The sequence below is a fragment of the Rhinopithecus bieti genome, unplaced genomic scaffold, assembly GCF_001698545.2.
Source record: "Rhinopithecus bieti isolate Rb0 unplaced genomic scaffold, ASM169854v2 scaffold_33903, whole genome shotgun sequence".
NCBI lineage: Eukaryota > Metazoa > Chordata > Mammalia > Primates > Cercopithecidae > Rhinopithecus > Rhinopithecus bieti.
Window position 1 is genome coordinate 942932 of NW_016814625.1, and position 9998 is coordinate 952929.

Genomic DNA, 9998 nt, shown 5'->3' on the forward strand with positions numbered 1-9998 from the left:
TTGTAAGGCGAAGCACAGAACTACTGTGTCCATGTTGTTCCTCTCGACAACAAAGGAAGACAAGTGTAGCAGCTGGTTACAACATTTTTCTAAATAAATTACAAAATGTCTACTACAAAAATCATGATAATAATAACCATATTATCTTCGTGGACAGCAGAGAAGAGTTAGGAACTCAGTATGTGAAGAACTCAGTCTCCTTTAAGGAGAAGGTGACTTCTTGTTTTAGATAACTTGCCCGTTACTGTTTAACATCTTCGAGTTGACACTTCAAGTATTGCTTGAGAAATTCAGTTTTGATCTGTGCATCATATTCAGGGAGGTGGTATGAGGCTCCTAACTGAATTTATCTTACTGGAAATCTTTTTAGTGGTACCTCTTTCTCTTATCATAGAACGTACATACTGTCATTTCCCCCTTAGCCATTTTAAGTGAGCATACAATTCAGCAGCATTAAGTACGTTCACACTGTTGTGCAACCCTCACCACTACCCATCTCCAGAACTTCTTCGTCATCCTGAACTGAAACCCTGAACCCGTTAAATATTAACTCCCCACACCCTACTATTCCCTATTCCACCCCATGCCCTGATCTCTGTTTTAAAAAATACTGTTAGTAAACGTAATTATAGAGGTGGTGGTTTCCTGGGTCATGTCCTGCAACACTGGATCTGCAACAAGCCTGAAATGAGTCTGCGTGTCTCTCTGTCCTTATGTTGGCATTCCTCAAGGTAACTCACAAACAGCCCACTTTATTATCTGCAGGTGGCTGACCACTCAGCACCTGCAGGGCTGCATCTTGTTCTAGGAGGCTGAAACCAGCTGAAGCCCTTGATTTTTCTACCCTGTTTATATCTCAATAAAATGACCCTTCTCAGGTAGAAGTCCACAAAAAGCATACAAGCATTTTGTATGAATTCTAAAAGAATGTTGTGTATGTTTTCTGATATGGTTTGGCTGTGCCCCCACCCAAATCTCACCTTGAATTGTAATAATCCCCACATGTCAAGGGTGGGGCCAGGTGGAGATAATTGAATCATGGGGGCAGTTTCCCTCACACTGTTCTCGTATAGTGAATAAGTCTCAAGAGATCTGATGATTTTAGAAATGGGAGTTGCCCGACACAAGCGCTCTTGTCTGCACCATGTAAGATGTGACTTTGCTCCTCATTCACTTCCAGCCATGATTGTGAGGCCTCCCCAGCCATGTGGAACTGTGAGTCAATTAAACCTCTTTCCTTTATAAATTACCCAGTCTCGGGTATGTCTTTATTAGCAGTGTGAGAACAGACTAATACATTTTCTATATTAAAATGTCTGGACTGTGGTTATTTTTATTACCATTTTACAAATGAGATTTCTCTTTACCTTAAATGTATCAACTATTTTTTAAAGTGGCAAAACATTTTTCCCCCACAGGAAACTCCAGTATTTCACACAATAGCAGAATGTTCTGGATGGAGGATACTTAGGATCTACCTTATGGAGCCATTCCTTTGCCAAAACTCCCCTGAGGCTCCTCTACCTCCCTCCACAGACTAGCCCCACACTTGGAGCTCCAGGGAGCACAGTTCTACATTCCCAGTCACAGGTTCCTATGACATGACCTCTGCCTCCCCCTCCAGCGTCATCTACAGCCCATCCTGATTCGCAATGTGTCCACCTATGGTAGCGCATTGCGGGGCATTTGTGCACACTGCACACGGTGTCTGTTTATCTGTGCCGTGCCCTTCCCCACCCCGTTGGCTAGCAACCATAGTATATCCTTAACACTTGGTTCAGGCAGCACCCTGCCCAGTGGGGTTTGATGGCCTTCCCTGCCTCTTCTCTCAGTACTCTGACCTGTTAGTACTCCTCTGTCTGGCCGTCTCCTACTCCAAACTGAGCTCCTTGAGTCAGGGACATTACCTTACTGTTTCTCTAGTACCAGTACAGAGTAGGTGGTTACAAATATGTACCAAAAACAAAAAAGTACAGAGGCCAAGGCAGGTGGATCACCTCAGGTCAGCAGTTTGAGACCAGCCTGGCCAACATGGCAAAACACTGTCTTTACTAAAAATACAAAAATTAGCTCGGTGTGGTGGTCTGGGCCTGTAATCCCCGCGGGAGACTGAGGCAGAAGAATCACTTGAACCCGGAAGGTGGAGGTTGCAATGAGCTGAGATCGTGCCACTGCACTCCAGCCTAGGCCACAGAGGGAGATTCTGTCTCAAAAAATAAAAAAATAAAAATAAATAAAAAAAAATTCTATGTTCTGCTGAGTTTGGAATGCCCTAACTCAGTGAGATATGTTTAGGTTTGCTTCATTTCAACTGTTTGAGCATATAAATTAAGGAGACTGACACAAAATATAATATTTAGTAGCCAACAGCAGTTTGATACCTGATAAGTAAAAACAGTGTCGGCCTTCCATCTAATATGACAGAAGAGAATAGGACAAAGAAAAAATTGTTTTCCCTTCTTTTTAAAACTGCCTTTATGATTCTAAGGCTGTTTTTGTGGCTAAGCACAAAGAACCACAGCTCATCTGAACTTTTAAATAGCCCATTGCACACTTTTGATATCAGAGATGGGTTTTTGGAGGTTGTTTTCCATCTTCTACCATGTCTTTGGGACTGTAGAGTTAAACATTGAAATCACTGGTGTCAATCATAAAACATAAAACAGAATGGTTTTCATAAAACCTTCATATTCATTATTTCATTTGACCTTCACAGTCACCCCATAAGTTGGGTAGAATAGGTACAATTAACCCTGTCTTAAAGGAGAGAAATTGAGGTCTGAGAGTTTACAAATGACTTCCCTTGAAGCCCCCCGGGTAAGTAGTAGAGCATGACTCCTGATCAAGTCGCCTACATTACCTTAGCTCCACTCAGAAGTTTCCCAGGAGGAGATTTGGGTATAACATCTCCTTAAATGTTTGGCAAAGATTGCTTTTGCCCTGCCCTTCCCTTGCATGTTTAGAATATTTTAAGTAGCTTCTTGATAAGTCTGAATTTACAATGTAGAGCAGCGATGCCATAGCCTGTTTCAATATATAGTGCTTCTCATCTTTATAGCGAAAATACTCAGGGGGTGATTCATGGCTTGCTGATTACTCATTGATTTCTTAGTAAATGGGGACACTGTGTTTTTATACAACAAACACAATTGTATTTTCGCAGAAAGGTAAGTGGATTCTTTTCCACCTACAAAAAAGGAAGCAGCATACCTTGGGCTAATTACGTTTTACGATATAAAATACAGCTGTGTTGATTATTTAAGGGCGTTGGTTGCCTCTTCTCAGAGAGGAGGAAGAAATTTCTAGACTTCTTCAAAAACCAGCTCCAATAGCCAGGTGCATGATGATTTTTTTTTTTTTTTTTTCCAGAAAACTCTACAATCAGACTGGAGCTTGATAAACGTTTGTTGAAATGAATTGAATTGATTTATTCTCTCAGCTTCAGTTGTGTGCTTTTGTGAGCAAATGGATGAATCTTACTGCTCTGGAGACCATGCAAATATTTGCCAGGTGCATAATTTGTACTTTTCCTCTATTTCAAGCAGAGGGAAGGCCAGTTACCTGTAACCTGGTATGACATTGTAGCAAGTTGCTTACTCTTTGCTTTTATATTTCCTCCTTTACAAGGATGCCTAGGTTTGTGTGTTTGGGGTTGAGTGGGGGAGAGACAATGAAATACAGGATGGAAAGGAAGAATTTCTAGGTATTGTAGAGGAGGATGACCTGGCTACAATATCAAGATGTAATCTCTTGGATAATTTGCTTGAGTGCAAGTTAGGAATACCTGTGACTCCCCATTTCTGTTTCTGTTAAGGATCACATTATTCACTTTTTTCCTTACAGGTTTTAGATATGTAACACCAGCAACGCAGGAACGCTAGAGATATCTCTGTCAGACACTTTCATGACAAGTTTTACCCAGAGTTATCTCATTCTTTCTCTTTGTCAAAACAGTGAAAGTGAAAACACAGGACAGTGTGTCCTCTTCTTTGGGTGGAGGCAAAGCTGATTGTATAGTCTCTTCAAAGAAGTTGCAAATTAGGCAGATTCTGATTTCCCCCCAGCTAACACTTCTGGTGATTTCAGCTGGAGAAAATGAATGTTTTGTGGCCTAAATGTTTAGTACATTTTGTTCTACCGTTTTGTACCCACTTGTGCACTTATGAAGAGATACTACAAATACTTCAGAAATTCAAAACCTTTCCGTTCCCTCAAGAAACCTATCACAGAAGCCAATCACCAAGCCTCCCTCCTCCTCCATATGAATATGCCCCTCTGAGAGTGCTTCAGGGAGGAGGTGCCTGAAGCCAACCGCTCTGAGGCAACCCCAGCTTTCATGGTCTGCTGTAGGATGGGGAAATGGGATGAGCAGATGATTAATATGGAGCCATGGCTGCTCTGTCCTTGGGGTTCCAGTTTATTTGTTGCCCAGAACAAGACTTGCTTGAATGAGACGAATGCCTTCAGTTAATCAGCTGAGTAAATAGTCACAAATTAAGGTGTGACCAAGAATCCAGTGTTCATAGGGGATGGGGGAAAACACAAGACAGAAAAGACAAAAACAAAAAAAGTCTGCTAACAGAACCCGAAACAGAATAGCAACATCGAAAACAGAACGCTCTTTTGTTTGAGTATTGTTTTCTAGTCTAGAAGCATAGGAGATTTATGGATATCTGATTAAGTTGATGAGTAATACCATGGTCAGATGTGCTCTTTGAAATTTGGCCCAAAAACTATGCATCACGGTGTTAACTCTCGCTGGAATCTATATATTTGTGAGTAGCTAAAAGTAAGATAGGTATTGACAATGTTTTCTTTCACAGCCCAATCACTGCTTAAATTATTTCTCCCTCAGCAGTCTTAGTCTACATTCTCAGTGTTGAAGAAACTCCTTAGTCTGTGCAATAGTCTCTAGGGAGTATCTTTGCATTTCTAACAGTCGACTCCGGAGATTAATTGGGATTATGCTTATAATAAGATTTCAGCATCTGACTCAGGATCTTGCTTCTCAGGAAGCCCAAGGGTAAGGACACAGAACTCCTAGGCTTTTAGTCTTATGCCCACCGAGTCCTGCCACAAGCTGCCTACTGAGGTCCTGGAGGTTTTCTTTTGAAATTTCTTTGAGGAACACAGCTCAGGTAGTGGACCAGCTCAGGTGCTCAGATTTCAGTGTGAGTCTGTGGGCAGTTGCACTCAACTACTTCTCCATGGCTGGTGTCTGTTTCCAAAGTAAATATAGGGGAGGAAATCCCCTTTTTACAATCAGCAATTTGGGTTAGAGCAGAAGCAATAAAAGTGCCTAGTGTGAAAATTAGTTTTTCAAAAAAGGATAGCTATACAAAGGTGTGTATATCTACATATATATTACATATGTGTAATGAATTTGGTGTTTGTGCTGAGTTCTATGCTTTATTGGGAGTGAATTTCTAAATTGGTATCAGTTTAGGACAGTTTTTTTCTTGGTGGCGCAGTGTCACCCTAAGACATGAATGTGGTCTTAAGGGCTGATTTTGCTGGAATAATGGCACTTTATACTAACATACACCTTTTGGGGGATTTGGAGGGTAGAGGATATCTACAAAAAATTCTCCAGAATAAAAATTTTAAGAAATCCTAGATATTAACTCTGAAGAAGTACCAGGACCACAATCTTTACTGCCTACTATTACTAAGAGAAGGAAAAATAAGTTAACTTTTTAACTCGGCTCAGATGAACGCTGGGCATCCAAAATAAAACCTTTGATTTATAGGCAATACAGCCATGGGGAAGGGCACATTGCAGAAAAATGTCGCTGTCTTCCTATACTTGAACCTCAGAGGTTAAGATGAGTTCAGAACTCTTGATGGTTTAAGAGCCATCTCTTTTATGTTTTTAATCCTGAGTCATCTCTTGTAGTCAGGTGTTTCATAGATTTAGTATGTACTTTGGTTGGCAGTTCTTGCCTTTACTTGTTAATGTGTCTCTTTAAAAGCTCAAGGACCGACCTTGTTCTGTGCACAGTGAAAGTAGCACTAGCATGTAATCCTATATGTATAGTATACGTACAGAGTAACTATGCCCATTATAGGAAAGGCTCAGTAGCAGGCTTCTACACATCATAAAGTAAGCTCTTACTGCTTAATATCCCTGCTTTACAGATGAAGAGTCTAAACTTTGCAAAATTTAACTTGCCCTAGGTCACACTGACAGTAAGTGGCACAACCTGGAGTTGAACCCACAACCTTTTGACACCAGCGATTGAAACAGATACAATTCATTGGCATAATAAAAGCATGGTGGGGTCGACTGCTCAGTGTAAGAGTTCAGTCATCTAACTTTTAATTTAAAATTTTCTGGTTTAACTGAAGACTACTATTTCTAGTTCTTAGGAACCTTGTAAAGTGGAGCAGCCACCTTCGCTGTTGTTTACATGCTGTTTCTCCTATCTGACCATTTAAAAAAGGCATAAAAGAATTATTCTGCTCACAAATGACTTACTAATTCTGCCAATATGTTGAAATAAATGTTCTTTAAATTATCCTATTTAGGAGGATAGGTAACTTTAAGGTAGAAAGCCAGCCAAAATATGTTGCTGTTCTAGAAGGTTCTTTGGCTTGGGTCAATCAAATAACCTTGATGTTGCTTTTGCATTTCTGGGTACATTAAAGCCTCATTAGTTTTCAGAGAAGAGACTTGGGCAAAACTTGACCTTTTAATGTACCTTAGAAGGAGGAGTTTACCAAGCAATTTAAGAGTATAAACAGGAGTTTAAGAAGTTTGTTGAAAGCCTCTGTCCTTAAGTATCCTTGGGTATCTGAAGACTGTTTATTCCTGTTGATGTGCTAATCACAAGTCATTCTTCAGTATTAAAGCATTTCCTCCAAGGAATTAATAATTTCACTTAAATAGGGTTCCTGGCCAGGCGCGGTGGCTCAAGCCTGTAATCCCAGCACTTTGGGAGGCCGAGGCGGGCGGATCACAAGGTCAGGAGATCCGAGACCATCCTGGTAACACGGTGAATACCCCGTCCCTACTAAAAATACAAAAAATTGGCCGGCGAGGTGGCGGGGCCTGTAGTCCCAGCTACTGGGGAGGCTGAGGCAGGACATGGCGTGGAAACCCGGGAGGCGGAGCTTGCAGTGAGCTGAGATCCTGGCCACTGCACTCCAGCTGGGCGACAGAGCGAGGGACTCCGGTCTCAAAAAAAAAAAAAAAAAAAAAAAAAAAAAAAAAAAAATAGGGTTCCTGCAACGTACTCGGTTCATTAAACTATACTATAAAGTAGTTCCTTATTTACATAGTGATAGCAACGCTTGCATCCCAAATACACTGAGTTGGAGAGGCTTTGCTGAGTATTAAACACATTTATGTCAAACATTCGCCAGTTTGGAAAATCTGAAATTATCAGTTGCTTATTCTTTGGATAAATAACACAAAAGAACACGTGGCTAAGTCACAGAGGGGATGCCTTTAATGTTATGTATGGAATAATGGTCTCCCAACATACTTGGGGTTTGGTAGCCTTATGGAATTCAAAGACTTAAAAGGTGAATCGATTTTTCTGAGGATTGTCTGGAGTTTTTAATGCCTCATGAAGATATGGAAAATTTTATGGATCACCCTGGATAAGAACCCAGGATGAACCTTTCAAAAAATGAAACACATACTTCTCTTTGAAGCACAATTTTGCATTTGTATATGAACTAGACCCTTGCTACTCCAGGTGTGGCCTGCTGTCCAGCAACCTCCTGGGAGGTTGTTGGAATTGCAGAATCTCAGGCCTTTCCAAACCCACTGAACCAGAATCTGCTTTTTAACAAGACTCCCAGGTGATTTATATGCCCATTTAACTTTGGGAAGCATGAGATTAGGTCATCTCATTGGTCCTGAGGACTAGAGATAGCTTAATTAGTAGAATGCCTTTCCTAGGCATAAATCTGGGGTTCAGGATGGGCAGGGTGCCTGAAATGCACCATTTAACTTTTGTGTTGAATGGTTCTCCTGGGAACTGAGAGGGCTCAGGCAGGGCCTTTCTGCCCATTGTGGTTGGTTTGTCATATCCCACAGAGATGAATCACACATTTGGATAGGTGAAGAGGAGAAGGGAGATCTCAGTTCTGGCAGTAACCAGGTTACATGATGCGGAGTCTGTAATACTTAGGTTGAGAGTACATGAAGATTTGCGACATTTGGCTGCTACTATGCATTGGAAATTTTCCCCCCAAGTCTTACAAATGCAATGATAGTCCTGAAACTCTGTCCTTCAAGATATTTTAGAACTTTCTCTGGTGCCATTATTTCATATTAAAATGAGAAAAGAACAAGAACATGAGAATAAATGAATTCTTTTCCTCTCAAAAACAAGATCCAATCAATATACCTAATGGAAATATGAGGATGACACATAATGCAATTTTTGTATGAGTAGTTCTTATAATTATTTATATAGAAGAACTAAGATGACTTTCAAGCGTTGAGAGATCTGTCAAGTGTTTTTACAGTGATAGGATAGAGAATAGTCACTCAGACACACATACGCACACCTTCTATATCTGCATGCATTCATACACATATCTGTGTATGAATACACATACACTTTATTTTTTTATATATGTGTATGAATACACATACACATATTTTTTTTCCCTATGATTGTTGGGCAAAATAAATGACATAGTTTGCATGAAGAATACATAGGGCAGGCCAGGCATGGTGGCTCACGCCTGTAATCCTAGTGCTTTGGGAGGCCGAGGTGGGTGGATTTCCTGAGCTCAGGAGTTCGAGACCAGCCTCGGCAACATGGTGAAATCTCTACTGAAAATACAAAAATTGGTGAGGTGTAGTGGCACGTGCCTATAGTCTCCGCTACTTGGGAGGCTGAGACATGCAAATAGCTTGAACCCAGGATGTGGAGGTTAAGAAAAAAGAATATATGGAACAGATTAAAGTGTCCAGCAAGTGTTAGTTATTATGGGAAGCAGCAGGTTAAGAGCATCAAGTTTGTCGTTGCATCCCTTGGGACCTGAATCTCGGCTCCACCACTTACTGGTAGACCTAGGGTTCATTGCTTAACCTCTTTGTGCCTTGGTTTTCTCTTCTAAAAGTTAGGAATAATAATAGTACCTATCTCATAAGGATTAAATGAGATAATACATGAAATGCATTTAGAAGAATTTTAGGTATACAGTGAGTACTCAAAAAAGTTAGTTTTTATGTATACAGTATACTCTGTTATCTGAAATTCAGTTAAAGGATTGAGTTTCTTTGGGCATTTTTTTCTTTTTTAAGCAACAGAGCTTTAAACTTCTTATATGGAAATCTTTCACTTCTTCTTCCTCTTAATTATTTAATTGCAATAGTTAATTTTCCTCATCCTAATTGGATTAAAACAGGGAAAAGAATTAACAGAAAATATTTGAATGTGGCATTATCAGCTGTAGTCCTCTAATATCTTCAGATGTCATAGGGAGCTTTCATTCTGGGTATTGAGATTAGTTGTAAAGAGCTCTAGAAACAACTCGGAATCCTGGACCAAACAGCCTGGTTTCTAATCTAGATTCAGATTCAACAAATACGAATTGCCTACCAGCTTTGTTCCAGGAACTGTTCTGGAACAAATACAGAGGTTAAGAGCATAGGTTTGGATCTAAGCAGCTTTGAGTTCAAATCCTGATTCTGCTTATTATTGGCTGCAATATTTTGTGTAAATATTGTGTAAGGACAATGGTATAGGCAACATTGGGAAAGGCAAAAGAACTAATTAAGAATCTCATCACCCTCCTCAAAAACATTTGCTATAATGTTGTATTTTATGTCTTATTTCTGTAATTCTTCTATATGTTCATGAGAAATACATAGAATATTTTCCTTTGGGTAGCCCATCTTCTAGCTCCCTGGGAAAGATTTCATTAGCTGCTAAAAACAACTTAAGATCTTGCTTTGGGAGTAGATAAGTCCATTCACTCTGATTTAACAATTTTTTTTTTTTTTTTTTTTTTTTTTTTTTTTTTTTTTTGAA

At 39.9% G+C, this 9998-nt stretch overlaps 1 protein-coding gene across 5 annotated transcripts in view; it reads left to right on the top strand.

Moving 5' to 3' along the window:
- The window catches only part of TNIK (TRAF2 and NCK interacting kinase), a 413250-nt gene that overhangs the window by 105913 nt on the left and 297339 nt on the right, over window positions 1-9998 (top strand). The window contains exon 1 of one of the 5 annotated variants that reach the window (XM_017851568.1): window positions 3398-3510. The exons of the other annotated variants lie outside the window; for them this stretch is intronic. Coding sequence (XP_017707057.1) covers window positions 3466-3510 — 45 coding nt within the window. The 5' untranslated portion in view covers window positions 3398-3465. Of the gene's footprint in view, window positions 1-3397; window positions 3511-9998 lie in introns of those variants that run through there. 5 annotated transcript variants of the gene reach the window in all.